At 40.7% G+C, this 16,833-nt stretch overlaps 3 protein-coding genes across 4 annotated transcripts; 1 reads left to right on the forward strand and 2 right to left on the reverse strand.

Annotated features, from left to right (window-relative positions):
• Positions 1-791: 791 nt before the first annotated feature.
• LOC148429979 (TBC1 domain family member 10A-like) lies at positions 792-9,655 on the reverse strand. Its single transcript, XM_088431091.1, has 10 exons — positions 9,447-9,655; positions 8,952-9,186; positions 7,890-7,989; positions 6,486-6,593; positions 6,126-6,232; positions 5,928-6,042; positions 4,299-4,364; positions 3,716-3,905; positions 3,337-3,491; positions 792-2,482 (listed from the first exon to the last, which is right to left on the reverse strand). The coding sequence occupies exons 2-10, from the start codon at positions 9,134-9,136 to the stop codon at positions 1,982-1,984; spliced, it is 1,527 nt and encodes a 508-aa protein (XP_088287217.1). The 5' UTR covers positions 9,137-9,186; positions 9,447-9,655; the 3' UTR covers positions 792-1,981.
• Positions 9,656-9,812: 157 nt separating this feature from the next.
• Positions 9,813-16,473, reverse strand: sf3a1 (splicing factor 3a, subunit 1). 2 transcript variants are annotated; one of them, XM_088410797.1, is made up of 16 exons: positions 16,390-16,473; positions 16,192-16,267; positions 15,533-15,639; positions 15,242-15,443; positions 14,897-15,148; positions 14,738-14,812; positions 14,481-14,631; positions 13,594-13,790; positions 12,992-13,109; positions 12,599-12,906; positions 12,265-12,513; positions 11,979-12,186; positions 11,005-11,156; positions 10,507-10,608; positions 10,340-10,411; positions 9,813-10,173 (listed from the first exon to the last, which is right to left on the reverse strand). In XM_088410797.1, exons 2-16 carry the CDS (start codon positions 16,234-16,236, stop codon positions 10,072-10,074), a joined length of 2,340 nt encoding a protein of 779 aa, XP_088266923.1. In that variant the 5' UTR covers positions 16,237-16,267; positions 16,390-16,473; the 3' UTR covers positions 9,813-10,071. The 2 variants fall into 2 exon arrangements, with proteins under 2 accessions (XP_088266923.1, XP_088266931.1); XM_088410805.1 differs by lacking the exon at positions 16,390-16,473 and having other exon boundaries at positions 16,192-16,375.
• A 95-nt stretch (positions 16,474-16,568) lies between these two features.
• Positions 16,569-16,821, forward strand: LOC148429981 (coiled-coil domain-containing protein 157-like). Its single transcript, XM_088410847.1, has one exon. It carries the CDS (start codon positions 16,569-16,571, stop codon positions 16,812-16,814), a length of 246 nt encoding a protein of 81 aa, XP_088266973.1. The 3' UTR covers positions 16,815-16,821.
• Positions 16,822-16,833: the final 12 nt, after the last annotated feature.

The following is a 16,833-nucleotide window of genomic DNA, read 5'->3' on the forward strand; positions in this document are numbered from 1 at the left end:
AGCATAAACAATGCCGCATTATGCTGTGAAGTTATAAAGGGATTAAAATACATTTAAAAAATGTATCTTGTCTTTAAAGGTTTACAATACAATACAGATGAAAAGATTTGTACTGGTTCTAGGTTTATGGCAACCTTTCACTGGATGTGTAATGAGCCTCATGAGCTACATTTAGCATGGCAAATACATATTTCCAGTTATGGTGGTGAGAGTAATATAATAGTAATGCATTAGTAGTGTCATGCATTACACTTCATAAACAGTAATATTGTAACGTAACTAATTCCTCTGAAATGACAGCAATAAGTAAGAAATAATGCATTCGTTTTGAAGTAACTTGCCCAACACTGCATTTAAATTCATTTTAACTTCTGATAATGTGTTTCTCAAGTCTATCGCCTAAGAATATGTGTGATCATATTTTCTTTCCAAATTTCAATAACAGTTCAACAAGTTCTCGTTTTCACTAGTTAGAACAAGATCACACGTGATATATCAAACACACACACACACACACACACACACACACATTCCCCAGGATGTCACGTCTTTCACAACTCAAGCTTCGTTTCAGTAACGACTACACTGCGCCATCTGCTGGTATTGAAAGACACTCGCCACAAAACGGAAGCCACCGGGTGAAAGGGGATCTTTAGATTTTTTTTTTAATCGAAGAAAATTGATCATATTTTATTTCAAGGAAGAAACTCAACATGTTGTAAAATAAGGGATTTTAAATTTGATTTTGGCATCTTTCATAACATTGTGAGATAATAAATTCATTCAGAAACTTTCCGGATATAAGTTTATTTATAGTACAAAGATTTTCCCAACTTGCTGACAGTCAAGTTTTTCTCTAGTGTTGCAAAGTTCATACAAAGTATAAAATATACTGCATGGGGATATAATGAAGATGTTTAAAAGTAGTTTTAAAAAGCGGCATCTCATAGAAGTGAATACAACTATGAAAACAGGTAAATGTTTGAAAATATCCTTTTGCTTTGTAAAAGTGCCACAAAATATTTAAAGTTTTACACCTCCCAACCAAAGCCTAACAATAGGCTTAAAATCACAATTATTGTAGAAATGGATCAAACAAGAAATGGCTAAGCAAGTGCAAAAGAAGGTCAGCACCGATATGCAATTGGCAAATCTTCATAGAAAGCACATGCACAAAGTCATTAGTCATACTGATTAGCATTTTGGCATACAAGCACGTTAAGGCCAGTTAGCTCTTGAGATGCCGGAATGTTGGCGGCAGTGTTCTTCTAAGTTCATTTCCACTGCTTCGGAGCTACAGAAAGCGGTACAATGACCGTGGTTCAAGCTATCCACATTTATGTAAAAAAAAAAAAAGTCAACAATTTGTGCACCAGCAAGGCTTTTTGTGACAAGGTAGTAAATAAATACAGTCACTGTGACAGATTTTTAGTACAATGTGGGGACAGATTTGAACTATCATAAATGAAATGAAGTGTTCAATGTGCATGAAAAAAAAACAAACAAACACACACACACACACACACAGTGAAAAAAAAAAAAAAAAGATTGTCACCCAATAATAAGATTTCCAAACCAGGAACGTTAAGAGGAATGGCAGCAGACAATCTGATGGAAAGGATGTTCACTGCAAAATTAAGTGTTTCCAAACCAACAAACAAAACAAAACAAATCTGTATTCAGGAATTTGATTGTTCAGATCAAAAACATCACTTGTAGTGTTGAATCTGAGTGGACAACATACACACACACACACACACACACATACACAGAAACTTTGGCAATTTGCTTCCATACTACAAAAAGGAACAGGTTTGGTCCAGGGAGTCAGGAGCTGGGATGTGGAACATTAAGGTAGTTCACAGCGTAAAGCTGGACATCAGGCTAATCAGAGGAGTCAACAATCCAATAAACTCCTTCGTGGCTGGTTGTTGGCCGTGGGGCGCTGGTGCTTCTTCCACGCATGCAAAAAGCTTCAGCATTACAGGTACGTATCCTGGTCTGTGCTGCTGAGGCTGTGCGTGGATTCCTGTAGGGGAGTCTCGTTGGCAGGGGGGAGGTCTGCGGAAGGCGAGTGGTCTCGGTCAAGTGTGTCTCCTTGAGTCTGTGGTAACGTCTCCGTGGTCTGGCTTAGCGCTGGCGGCGGGGCTGGCGGAAAAGACGGCGGGGGCGGCGTGTCGCCGGGAAGGGGGTAAGGGTTTGGAATCTCCTCGGGGAGCTGCGACTTCTTCAGGGTTTTCTTTTTGCTCTTCTCCTCTTTGCTCTTCTTTGGCAGCAGGCTGAGCTCCGCCCCCTCCAGTAAAATAGTGGGGTGCTGCTGGAGGTCCTGGCGTCTAGGGGGATCAGCCAGCATGATGAGTCGGGCGCCGTGCATCCTCGGAGGAGATTTGAAATTGAGCTCGCCCCGGTTCTTCCTCCAGCGCTTCAGCTGGGCGTGATGTTCCCTTTCCACGTCCCGCGCCGTAATTGGCACTTCCAAGATCTGTGTCAGGAAGACGCGCGTCATTCGGATACAGATGACTCATTGACATCATTTTCCAAGGGTTAGACCCGCCCTTCATGGGAAATCCAGTAAGTACCGGCCATGTCTGGTCTTTGTGTTAAACACTGGAACTTAATAAGTGAATGCCAAAGGCCTCTGACGGGGTCATCAGTGCTCATGTCGCACAAGTGGCTTTTTGTGAAGATTGAGTGAGCCCAGTCGCTAAGAACCGTTCTCCGAGAGCTGTGGCGATCTGCCCTGCGGGTGGCGCTGCTTGAAATGCAGCTACAATACGCATACTGTACTGGAGTGACACCGACAGTCACAGTTTATGTTTCTGTCCATTTCCACATTTCGGGCTTTGGCTTTACTTGGGAAATGTGTTAATTGAGAGAAAATTCACAATATATTGTGACGCAATTGGACACCTGACATGATAGTCACTGGATTGATGGGAAAAAAATGGCTTCAGTTTGCTCCAAGAACTTACTAAGCTTCATTCGGGGATCAAAGCATTGTCTGGAAGCTTGCCTGTCAGGGAGGAGTACACACAGGCTTAACTGCTTTTCTTTCTCCGAAGTTTGATGACTTAATTGAGTGATTTCATCATGTGTGGGATCGTGTGTTTGTAAGATGATGACGGATTTGAGTTTCCCGTAGTTCCAGTCCACAAATAATCCAACACCCGCATCCAATAAATTATTTGTCTCGGACCTTGCACTTCCCAATCTGATGCTAACCTAAGACCATGAGATGGAGCTGGTAAATTCTGATATTAGCACTCATTTAGATGCGACATCAGTAAAAAGACTGAACACACTTCATACAGACTGAGATAATGTAGCTGCTCTTACCTCTCGGACGAGGAAACCCTCTTGCATGTATCGAGGCTCCACGGCTCGGAGAAGTTCCATGGTTTCATACTGGCCCTGACAGGCCTTCAGCTTCTCACGAGTACCCAGCATGCACTTGAGTAGCACCAAGCCAACTCGGAAGATTATTTTCACACCTGATTTTTCACGAGAAAGACAATGTGTGTGGGAGAGTTATTAATCCTAGTCTTCAGCGTATGAAATATTTTCCCAACCAATTTGTTCATACATGCCCTAAATTCAAGAATAGGGCTGCAGTTAATGAGCTTTTTATCTCTTTTTATAAAATAAAAATCGATCAAATGCCCAGATATAAACAACATTCTTGCCCGTAATTAGTGCGTTAACTCTAAAGGCTTACCGTCACAAAGGAACATGTCCCAGACACGCAACACAGAGGCCCACGGCAAAGTTCTGGAGAAGGCACACATAAACCATTCAGTCATGTAGAGGATGGGGTCAATCTTGTGTTTCTCCAAATGGCGAAAGGCGAGAGGAGAGACGCGTCGCAGCAAAGCAAAAAGGATCTCTCCATCTAACTGTATAGCTTCCTAAGAAACAAAGAGATACGAGACCCATTAACGTGGCAATTGACAACCGAGTGCAGCTGTATATTAGCGTGCGGACGTGACACTAAAAAAAAAAAACAGTCCATTTGCATCATGCTGCCACTTGTTTCAGAAAGATAGTGGGGATTACACAACATCATCTTTATTTGCAGTAAATCCACTTTTCCGCTTGAGAAGACAAAAAATGAATGTTCAAGCAAAATCACAAGGCAAGGATGATCATCCACAACCACATTCTCGTGAGACAATTACGTACAGTGATCATGATTCTTGGGCAGGCTTATTCCTATAAAGGATTGTGTCAGACTACAAGATACAAACTGCACTCTTGTTTCCGTGGAATCGCATCTGTTGTGCTTGAAATGTGTTACTCACCAGGCCTGGGCTGTAGTAGCCAGGAAGATACTTCTCACAAATTTGCACAAGTCCCCAGAATGCATCCTGTGGTAAAAACACAGACAAAACCATTTACATTCAACATTTTATAAGAGAAAAATAAAGAAAGAAATGTTTGGTTTAAATTTGCAAGACATTCATTACAAAGATACAGACTACATTACTACACCGACACAGTCCAATATTACCCAGTAATACACAAACATTTGGCCTGGCAGTCAGGGAAGTTTTAGTTAACACGTTTATTACTCACTGCTCAATTTTTTTAAGGAAACTGTAGAAATAACTTTTTTTTATTTTTAGGTTTTGAGTTTGCGTACGGAGAATACCAACAAAATAGCCAGAGGAAGAAGAAGATAGGTGATTCCTCTCAGTGGTGTATATTGTGATTATGGTGACAGGCCATGAGGATGTAAATATTGTTGGATACACAGGATTAGGGGTCATCAACATGATGCCCGTGGTCACCTGGTACCCATCAAGGACCATATGAGCAGCATCTGAGGCTGTTCTAAAAATAGCTCACCAGTAATGACACTTTTTTTTTTTTTAAGGAGGGTGATGGGTGTGTTAAAGAAATACGCATCGCAATGTTGTCTCGCTGTCTGTCACGGTGTATTGTTGTTCTGTGCCGGCGCATAGGACACGTTTCCTATTGGTTCTATTTCGCTCATGTGACATGTCTGATGATTAATCCGCTTTATGCACCTATGTTTGTTGTGAGCGACATGCGCCACATGGCGAACTAGGTCTCGAAACGTAATACAGACATTTTCAAATCTTAGTGGTTGCGGCAGAACCGACGTACTATTCCCGGTAACACTCAGTCCTCAAATCCTGGTACCCAACCCTACTCTTGACATGTTTTTGTATTTTAATGAGAGTAAAACGCCTGTTTTGGCTCCTTCGTACACTCAACTGGAGCATTCTCTAGTGCTCCGATGGATCAATGTTACGTTGCCGGCTGGCACTGAATGATGTAATGATGGGGGCGAGGAAGCTAAATAGTATGAGGCTTCAGTTAACAAGACTGTTCACTTATTGGTTAGATAGATCAGTACCATAAAAGTCATATATAATAAGAAATAAAATTGCCAATGCGCCAAATATCATTTATATGCATATATTTCACTATGCAAAGTTTAAAATACGTATTATGATATGGGCTCTTTACAAATGTGGAATGGCAGAGATTTATCAAAATAATGTAGCACAGCCTTTGTGTATAATAACTTAATCGTGAACACGATTAGTGTTTTACATCAACAAATATCATTAATTATGAATACACTACAATGTTATTTGAGCATTTAAAAAAAAAAAATCATATAACTTATTTTATTTCAAGGTTGATGATCCCTGCATTAGACTGTTATCAGAGCCATTGCGACAAGAAATATAAAGAGTGGGTGCGGTATATCAAGCGTGGCTACTGATTAGATGAGCGCCCTAAAAAAACGTATCACCAGCACTTGATGGCTCAAGGTTACATTCGAACTCAGCTGTGCAGCAAAAACTTTTGTTCAAAACTCTGATTGGGCGACAGCACCTTCATATGAATGGCTACTGTTTGTATGTGTTGAGAGGTGACGCGTGGGAGTGATGTACCTCAGCAGGCATGTGCATGAGTAACACGGCAGCAATGGGAGCCTGCGCCTGACAGTATCCCTCCTCCGGTCTGTACAAAGTGTAGGCCTTCAGAACTCGGAAAAGATCCTTCTGCCTGCGCACGGATACACAACAGTGGTCACAACCATACAGCAAATTCGACTTTTGTTCCATGTCTCTTCTGGTCTGAGTTTTTACCCATGTCCTCCTCGTGACACAAACATCTCATGGAATGGAAATTGTCGGTGGAGATCTTTCTCAATCACGTCGATCCATTTGGGATCTCCGGGCTGGCTATCCAACTCCTAGGATGAAACATAATCGGGGAGGCTATGAGTCTTTTTTGTACAAATACTGTAGGTTCTCCAAATAAAAAAAAGTCATCCAACTTCAAACAACACTTTCTAGAAAAACGCAAAACTCTCAACTGACAAATTCAGAACTCTTGTGTTTTACCCCCAAAAAACTAATGCTATATTTTAGGAGCTATCTGTATTGTAACGGAAATTTGAAATGAGCCCAGGGTCAGGGTAGAAGTGAAAGGAGGATGTGACCTACCTGAAACTTTCCTTGGTTCTGCTCTTTTTTGCCCTTCCCCCCTGAAAGGTAGAGCCAGGCACGGCCTCGGAGAGAAGGAGGAATTCCTTTCTGGCAGCGAAGCCTCACCTTGACCACACAATGAAAAATGGAGTCACAAAATACAGCAAGAGAAAAGTGCAACCGTTGCTACAAGTTTGCCGCAAATATGAGCAAAAACAACATACTGTTACAAATGTAGCTTGCATGTTACTTGTGCAGTATGTGCATGTTGCCATGCACGAATCAGTTTTGACACAATAAAATGGCTCAAACGATAGAAGAATTCTGAAGTTGCTTTTTTATTTTATTTTTTTAAACTCAACATACACTATTTGTATTGTGGGATCAGAAAAGAAAGGCATTCACTTCCTGACATTTGCAGAAGGTGAAATCTTGCCATTATCCCCACTTGAGAAAATTAAGCCATTGTTTTGTGCAATCTAATTTGGTTGTTCTTGTCTGGACAAACATGGACTATATACACAAGAGGATGTTTGCGCAATGTCTTGTCGTACCAGTCTTACATTAAGTCACTCGCGCTCCGCCCTGAATACGACTGAACTCTTTTTGTCACAAGAGTTGTATTGTGAAGAAGGGTTAGGTCAGGGCCTACCCTGCTGCTGACTCATGAAAATGAAGTGAAGTTGCAGCTCTGTGTTAGATTATTTCCAGTGTCACTCGCTCACTCACTCGCTCACTCACTCACCCACCATCAAAGCTAATCTTTAATGCGATTACTCTACAGGTTATTTTAAGCATTGCACATCTGCACATTGTAAACATGTTTGATTTAGTAACTCTCCTTTTTACAATGGAAGTCATATTCTATCAATCTTTACTTCATATATGTGATATACTGCTCGCTGTGATAGTTGATGCAACTACTTCTGTATCATCGGAACCTCAAACAAAATCTGATCTGTACTTCCCTTTTCCCTATATGGAAAAATCAAGAGTGAACGTTCTCGTCCAAGGTAAGAGTGAAGTGAAACTTCAGCAAGTTTGTAGGCAATCCTTTAGAAGTGACAGTTGACATAAGGTGAAGTCAACTATGGCATGATAAATAAATGTTTCTCTAAATATCCCCAGACCCATAATGGTGTGTTTTTTTACTGTTGAAATTAAGTAATCCCTGCACTGTGCTCACATTAGTGTCAGTTAATTCAAACAAAATGAATGTGTGCAGTATTTATGTCAGTGGCGACGTGAACTTTTTTTCTTCCCTATAATGTGTAGATAAATCATTACTGAATGGTAGTACTCATACATTGCGGAGCCAGACACCTCCCTACATATGTCACACAAAAAATAAACCCTTAGAAAAGCAGTAGTAGTTTTGACAGGACATCTTGTTTGATGGTTTAGATTTCTTTTTCGTCTGACCTTATTGAATCTCTTGATCATCCACTTGTCCCAGTGATTGAGCATATCCAACCATTTCACCTCCCTTTGCCTGAGCACTGCTGTAGGCACATCCTGAGCCCTGGAACACATGAGAAAGGAGGACATATATCATTTCACTTTATATAAACACATGTTCCTTGTTTAAACAAATTGAACTATAAAATCGTTGACGTAAGCATTGAGTCAGTTGTACGGTATAAATATTCAAAGACGACTGCTAAACCAAAGTCTTTGAATAGAAGAGAATTGTGCATTTGGCATTTATTTTAGCCTCTGAATTTATGGCCATCTGAATGCAATAGATTTGGGGATTAACACATTTCATTTAGCAACCTTACGAGGAGATGGTGTTTGTGTGACTTAAGTATCTACACGCTACCACACCAAAATAGAGACCCAGATTAAAAGCTTCAATAGAAGAAAACGTAGGCAGCTCTAACATTATGCTTTTTAAAATATACAATTATCTCATCAGCAAAAGCGTGTAATTGAAGGCTCACACTGCTTCAAAGGAGCTACTTTTAGGCACTCCTCGTTGTTTACAACATTGGGATGGGGGAATTAATATTTTTGTAATCTTCAACTTTTAAATTGTGTACATGGGAATAAAAATATGTAACAAAATGTAACAATAGAACAAGCTGTTTCACGCAACTTTGACTCAATCCTGAAGTAAGTGAAGTTGGCTGCCCCCCTGTTTTTTAGTTAGCAGACACTTCGATAAAACGCCGTTCGCTTGAAAAGTATACACAAAGAATAATTAATACACAGGAGAACGGTGCACTTACCCGACCCTGTGAAGAAATCTACTGTTATAACTAGGCTAGACAGTCTACGTTGCGGCGAAGAAAACACAGGGTATAATAACGACATTGTGCCACGCAGCTCGTAGATCGAGACATGCAGACAGCACCCATCTCAAGATAAGTTACATTCCTGCACCTTGGTCTCGTTCGCTTATGATTTAAATGACTCAAAGCAGCGAAGGGGATATTTGAAGCAAAAAACGGGGATCAAGAGGATATTCAGAATGCAACTTACGACGCCTCCGTGTACTGTTGCGCTCCACCAATAAATCCATACTTGTCGACTTGTTTGTCGCTGGTAAAGCCATTGATTTCAGAGTCGGACCCCAGTGAACTTTCGTCGTCGATGTGGCTGCTGCTGAGGGTCCGGATGCTCCTTGTGTCCACCGGGCCACCACGGCCGTTCTCGGTGTTGGCCATGCTAGCTTCGGCAGCTAGCACGCTAGCGAGTTTAGCTAACGTCAGCGAGCCTATTGACAAGCCCAAGTCAGAAAGTGCTCCTAAGCATTTACCACACTCGAGTCAAACATCAGTGACGCCATTGTTTCTGCACATAAATGAATAATTCCCTTCTGCGGTTCTCTCTAACCAGTTACAAGCGTCCTGTCACATTTACAACCAACCCGAGTCACAAAACGAACGTTGGTTACGAGTTAGAGAAAAGTTATTTACCATTAACGCTATCCGCGGTTTTAGCGTTAAGCTAACAAGGATGCTAAAGCAAACTTACGTTAACAGCTCGGCAGCCGAACCCAACGTCTATCATGTACAAGGGCTCCACCGTCCACCGCCGTTGTGCTGCACTTCATTGCCAGGGGGATCAATTAAACGTGCTAATAGAAATGTCAACCGCTCGCAGTGTGGTTGTCCTGCCTGTCAAAATATGCTTCGACCATCACCCGTCCAGCGGTGCTAGTAATTTGTCTTGGAGTAGGAGTGTTACCCCTAGTGGCTTCTCTCGTTACTACTACCATTTGTGAACGGGTTAAAAAAAAAAAAAATGCATCTCTGAATACGTTTGAGTTGACTGCTTTTTTGCATGGTCCACTCTGAATTTGCACGTATATTTAATAAAGTCGTTATCCAGGCAGCTGGGGCTCTTTAAAAGTCTTTATTAAATTGAAACGCACCATGGAACAAATGAGTCAATGTTATTCTAATAACATAGTCTTTGAATCACCATTACCGTATTCGCCAGGTTAACATTACAGCATTTTAATAAGCAGTATGCTTAGCAGTACACACAACTCGGAATACAAGGACAATTAAAAGGAAAATTGACAAAAAATGGACACAGATTCAACATATCTAACTTCAAAGTGTGATGCAGAATTGGTAAGTGTGTTTCCACAGCCTTATTTCTTTCTTCCACCTCTCTCTTTCAATCCCAAATGAATGATGGAACCAGTGCTCATGTTGTAATAAGCCAAAGAGTTGGAGTCTTTGATGAAAATCCCCTGAAAAGATAAATGGCAGGAATATGGATTGATCAGCCACACATACGTTTTACATTTACATTTTAAAGATGCCGTTTATCACCAATGTATCTTTACTGGTGAAATATTGATGAGAGCTTTGTTAGGAATTTGTGACTGAATTATTTAATATTTCCCCATTGTTTACCTCATACTGTAACTTCTGCTTTCCTGCTGGCATGCCCGTGGCTTCATGAATTTTCATTTTAATAACAGAAACCTGAGAAGAAATTATTTATGTTAACATATCAAGTATGCAAGGGTTACTTACACAAATGTTTCACAAAATAAAATGAACACAATGGCACTGATTACCTGGTCTGTGAGCGGGACAGTAAAATTGAGCACTTGGCCACCGAGCTTCCATTCTGACTTATCCATCATGTTGGGGACCTGGACTTTAACTGCCACAGGACCCTTAAGGAGGAAAAAAACAAAACAAGAAAAAAAACAAAAAAACAAAAGAGCAGTTAGAAAACAAGTAAGTCGAATTCTATTCATTTGAATTTAGCCCAAATGAATAACATTATCAAGACTGGCTCACTGAAGTGCTATTCTATCTTGTAAAACAAAATAATCAAAAGTACTACTGGTATGAATACTTGGAATCAAGAGCTTCTTAAGTGGAGTATTCGTTCTGGTGTCGGGCCTTACAAAAAGTGGTATTAAGCATCCCTAATATCAAGCACTGCCACTAGCTGTATCTTTTACTTTGTATCAATGTACAGTATGATGATGTCAATGAAATTTAAGGGCAGCGGCAGCTGCTGTACTTCTCCCTGTATGTAAATATTGCCAATAACTACTGCAGACCTTGTGTCTGCGAATGAACTCCTCCTCTGGCATGAGGTTGTCTTCTGTCTTCATCTTCTTATTCATTGGTTCATCGTCATGAAGAGAAGGACGGGATGGTGGTGCAGGAACAACATTTGGAGGTTGTGGTACAGGGGGAGCAGGAACAAAGGCTAGATTGTAAGAATGGGAAAATGAGTGAGCAAATTACCACAAGATACAGAGAAGTACCGAATTTTTCGGACTATAAGCCGCGACTTTTTCCTCATGTTTTGAACCCTGCGCCTTATAGTCCAGTGCAGCTTATTTGTGGTTTTTTTTTGTTTGTTTGTTTTTTTTCTAGCCTCCATCAAGCAAATGTGTGTATCTGTTCAAGGTGTCAATTTATGGAACAAATATCAAACAGAACTGAATACATGTGAATCAATGGCTGTGCTGAAATAATTAAAACAATATATTATTAGAAATAGGTATGTTTAAATTTAATAAGGGAACGTATAAAATTTTGCGTAAATTTGTGATGTGTAAATTTTATATACGGTACACAGTATATGTGATTTTATTTATGTATTTATGATTGTATATGAATTATGTAGAATGTGTTATGTTCATTAAAATAAACTATCAAACAAAAGGAGACAAAAAAAGATGCTATTGAAGTATCGATTTCAATTTTGAACTGCTATTTAACTAACAGATATCCATCCATTTTCTATATATATGTTGGGACTAAACATGCAGGCATGTTCAGTCAGTCTGTTAAAGAGAGAATGTTGTTGTTGGCAGACAATTACAAAAAATGAAAAAAAAAAAAAAAAAATTCAAATACCATCTTTCTGCGTAAAGATCTGATGTTATTACCAGCGGCTTATAGTCCAGTGTGGCTCATCCGTGACAAAAATCATTTTTTGCTCATATTTTGCTGCTGCGGCTTACATAACCAGTGCGCCTTATAGTCGTGAGAATACGGTAATTTTGACAGACATGAGCCTTACTTGCTGGAACGACCATTGGAGGCGGTCTGGGAGCCATCATGTGAGGTGCTGATGGGGGCATGGGTACCACATTGATGCGGGGAGCAGGAATCATTGGAGGCATTGGTGCTAAAACTGGTCCTGGAGCCAGGCGCACAACAGGAGCCACAGGCGGCCTTGGGATGACAGGCACCGCTGACAGAAGAGTGGTGCGCACCGGAGGGCCCACCTGCGAACACGCATAAGGGACTGCTGCTAAAACAGCAACTCGTTGATGACAAACCTTCTTTTTGCATACACAACTTACAGTAGTGGACGGGCGGGGCATTGCTGTCATTGGCGGACTAGGTTTGGGCAAAATGGGTGCAGATGATGGCATTGGAGGCATGTGGAGAGTCTCGCTAGGTTTGCTTGGTCCAATCTTTTCTTTATTGTCATCTTCTCCGACCAGTCCCTTGGCCTTGTGAATGGCTTCAATCTGCTCTTGCAGGGTGATGTTAGCCTGAGCTGCTTGTTGGGTGCGTGCCATGCTGCCAGAGTGGCCATCCCAGGTGACCTGAGGAGAGAGTACCACAAATCAGTTTTACTGAAAACATACAAATAAATACGTCTTGCAGAAATGCCAGCTTAAAGGCGCTCACCTTCTCTTCCGGCTTCTGGATTTCTTCTTCCCCAATCTTCTTACCAATGGCAGTCTCCTCCACACCAAAGATATCAGTACGCCTCTCAGCCAGTTGCTTCAAGCTGCTATCGATGTCCATACCAGGCGCATAAACTTCATCCTCTGTCTGTCTGTCTCTGATGCTGCGGTCCCTTTGCTCTAGCCAGCGTGGATCCAGCAGACCAATGCGCATGTGCTCGGGTATTTTACTGGCTGGGATCTTCTCGCCGGTAATTGGTGAGATGAGATACTCATCTGAAGATGCAACTGGAGCTGGAGCTTTAGAAGCTGGCAAAATAAAAGTGAGAAAGGGTGATGTACTGCTGGCTCGCTAATGGGATTTGCACAATCCTAAAGGGGAGGAAATCCTTACCTTTTGGATCATAGTCTTTACGAATAATAACTTGGTCTGGAGTTGGGGGAAGTGGAGGTGGCATTGGATTGCTGGGAGGCGCTGTTGTTTTTATGCCTTCATCCTCATCATCAGATCCCTAGTAAACAAGATTAAATCACACTGTCACAACTAATTTGTTCGTTCTAAAAAGATTATTTATTTGTCCGGAGAAACAAGTGAGTAGTAGGTTTTTAGGCTCCTATCCTACTGGGAGGCAAACGTTGGCCAGTTTCCGCAAAGGCAGCGGTTCATATAATCCTGTGAGGGTGCGTTCAAGGCTGCCAGCGTCGCCAAGATGTTACCAGAGGTTTTCAAAATGTTGCAGAATGTCATCAAACATTTGCTTGTTATGTTCATTGCAAGTAAACTTTGAACATGTTCAAAAATGCATGGGGAGGAGGCATTAAAATTGTTGGCGAACATTTAGCAACCCATAAAAAACTTTGTTGACATTTTGACAAGTGTGGGTGATCTTGAAGGAACCCTGACAATATCAAAAGAGCTGCTAACTTCGCTGATGTTTGCTCCTCAGTTGGATAGGGGCTTAAAAGTGTACCAAATTATTCCCAGCATTGTCTTACCTCATCCATGTCCTGGACCTGTGTGTCTTGATCAGGTTGCATAACCTGGCCAGTATTCCGTACATCCCGTTCATCAGTCTCATCATCACTTTCAACATCCATTTCTACTTCTTCACTTTCGCCATACTTCTCATAACGCTCTTGGATTAGAATGCGAGCACCAAGCTCCTCTGGAGTTGTAGGTGGGGGGAAGTGGCCTACAAATCACAAATAACATTTTTACAAGCAATCCGAAGTAAAATTGTTCATTGAAATTCTTTCTGACAAGACGGAATTTGACGAAAATACTAATGCCTAGCATCTTGGCATGCTTGTAAATGAATGAAAATCACAATATGCGCATTCGTGTAGCAGCAATTAAAAAAAAAAAAAAAAAAAACTGAACTGATTTTTTTTTTGTTTTTTTACACACAAAGAGAGGAGCCTTATCTAGGTATAATGTTCCTGAATATGTGTAGAAAAGCCTTAATCTAGTCTTAAGTCTAAACCGCTATCCATTTCAAGCTGATGTTTTATGCTATAACCTTCTTATTGCATTTAGATTCAGGGGCATGGTTAAAAAACAACAAAAATTTTTTTTTCGATAAGCTAAAAGTCCAAAACTGAACAGCACCTTTCTCGCTTCCCAACACATGTGTGAAAGACAAAATGGCCACTGCAGTGTTTGTTTTGTTTCACCAAAATTATATGACAAAGAAAAAAATCTTTCATATCGACTGCCCTCCCCAAAAAGAGGTTCCATATCTCTTATTTTTATCTGATATTATTTTATCTGTATTTAGCATTGTTTCTTTTTTTTCTACTGTATCGAGATATTTTCTGGAGATTTTGCATTGTAGACATAGTTTTGGTGACACCACTAGTCAGATATAATAACAATGTATTACCTTGCTCGTTTGGTTGGAAATCCACCGTCTCCACCACAACAAAATCATGCCAGTCAATTTGAGCATACGCGACTCGTTCCTTCTCCCTTTCCTCTTCTTCCTTCTTTCTTTCACGCTCCTGGTACTTTGCCCACTCAACACGGTACCTCACCTGATGGTTTAGCAATGAAAAAAAAAAAAAAGATTTAGACATCAGGGTTTGAATAAATTAAGAAAAAAAAAAAAAAGACAAAAAAACCCCCCAAAGAATTAATTACCTGGTCCATTACGTCTTTTGGATTCTCAGCTTCCTTCTTCAGCTTTGCCAGCAGGCCTTTGGGAGGAATTAAAATCTACATGAGAAGGAAACAGAGGAATTAGTTTAAAACAAAACTAACACAATCCTAATTAATTTGGGAAAAATTAGGCATTTTCACCTTGGTATACTGTTCAACTAATTTGGTGAAGTAGTTGAACAGACTGTGTTGCGGGCGGAGAAAATCAAATTGGTAGTTTCTCTGTTCTTTCTGCATGAGCTGAGTGAGGAATTGACGACCATTGCGAGCAACAAACTGTGCCGTAAGCTTGACGACATCCAGATCAAACGCAGCGATTGATGGCGGATCGGCAATGAACTCAAACTCAGGAGGGGGCTCTTTAGGAATGATAGCTTCCTGGATCACCTGCACCTTTGGGCAAGCACAAAACAGTAACAGAATATTATGAAATTCCCTAATGGGGAAACTAATACAACATCACTTTCAAATGTAAAATGATCATACTTTCTGAGGAAGTTGCTGGGTCTGCATGGTCTGCTGCATAACCTTTGGCACAGCTGCTGATGGTTCCACAGCTTTGCCCTCCTTAAACTCAGTAACTTTGTGTCGGTAATAGGCATGATATGGGTCATTTGGATTAAGGAAATTGAATTTGGGATTGTTGATCTCATTCTGACGGATTCTCGCTTCAAATTCGGGCCCATTCCTGAAAATAGACAAGATTTGATTAAACATTATGGTGGACGATCCACCTGAGAAAACCCAAGTGCATTTCACTCGTGATTAGAAACTAACCTGGCGACAAAGCTGGCTGTTTTATCAACAATGTTTCGGACCTCAGGTGGTGGGTATATAATACCAACAATAGGTTTGGTGGCTGGGGTTTCTTCAGCTCCGTCCACCTATAGAAGTATTATCTCTATTTAAAACTTCCAAGGAGATACGATTTGCAACACAATAAAAGAATAACGCTAAAGTCGATTAACATTGTAAGTCAATAACATACAAGCAATAGAAACATGTTAAGTACAATAGTTCCAAGCGTAACCAGTGTTGCAGTCAGTGAGTGTTCATATTTATTTGTGTCATACATGCAAAGCAATCGTATACCTTTATACTTCAGGGAAAAGTTAGAAAATTTAAATTTTAAAAAGAAGAAATTTTAGTATAAAGCATACAGCAGTACAGCATACAGTATAAAGCAACAGTGATTAGAAACAACACCCTGGTTAATCTGGCTACCCGGCGAATGAATGACAATTGGCGAGTGTCGTAAAAGAGATGATAAATGTGGTAAAACAAAACAATTGCGAAATTTTGATGATCAGATAATTGTATTAAAGTTGTACAGTCATTGTCACGAGTATTAAAGTAATACTAGATATTTTCACGAAATGTAACTATGTAGCTTCGGTCCTTTGCTAACCCCGGCTAACGAGCGTCGGTAACGTTACCTTGTTCAGCTCGGGTTGGACAATTTGAACAGGCCCAGGCGGCATGATTGCGACTATGTATTCGCCCAAAAGTCACCTAAGAAATAGATTCAGATACCACAGAATTCCAAGTATACATAGTACCATACAGCATGATAAATTAGTCACACAAACTCGCACATAAAAACAATCAACAAATTAAGTTACTGCAAAACTTACTGCGTGGTCCTCCTGCTAGCCGCACTAGAATGGCGTGGTATTACTTCCGTGGCAAGCTCATTTCGCAAAGGACTTTGGGACTTGGAGTGTCTAGCCACTTGGTTGCCACGGTGACAAGACATCGCCAAGCAACTCCTATATCACGGCGATTGTTGTAAAAAAAAAAAAAAAAAAAAAACATGGCTCAGTTTCTAGGTCGTCAGGACTGTATAGAAAGTCTTCAAAAAGATATCGCCGATCTTCAATGTGCAATTGTGGACGTCTTCTCCACAACAGGCCCGGTGAGTGTTTTCTCGTGGAAATTCCCGGACAAACTCTCTTGTGATGTGGATTTGGATATGGAGCAATACAGTTTTTTGGACGGAGAGGATGAATTCAACCAACACGTTCATGTTGTTTTACTGGAGTTAGTGATAGACAGGTAATGTGTGCCGGACGTTCGAT

This window comes from Hippichthys cyanospilos, chromosome 1 (genome assembly GCF_059441005.1).
Source record: "Hippichthys cyanospilos isolate Australia breed blue-spotted pipefish chromosome 1, RoL_Hcya_1.0, whole genome shotgun sequence".
Lineage (NCBI taxonomy): Eukaryota > Metazoa > Chordata > Actinopteri > Syngnathiformes > Syngnathidae > Hippichthys > Hippichthys cyanospilos.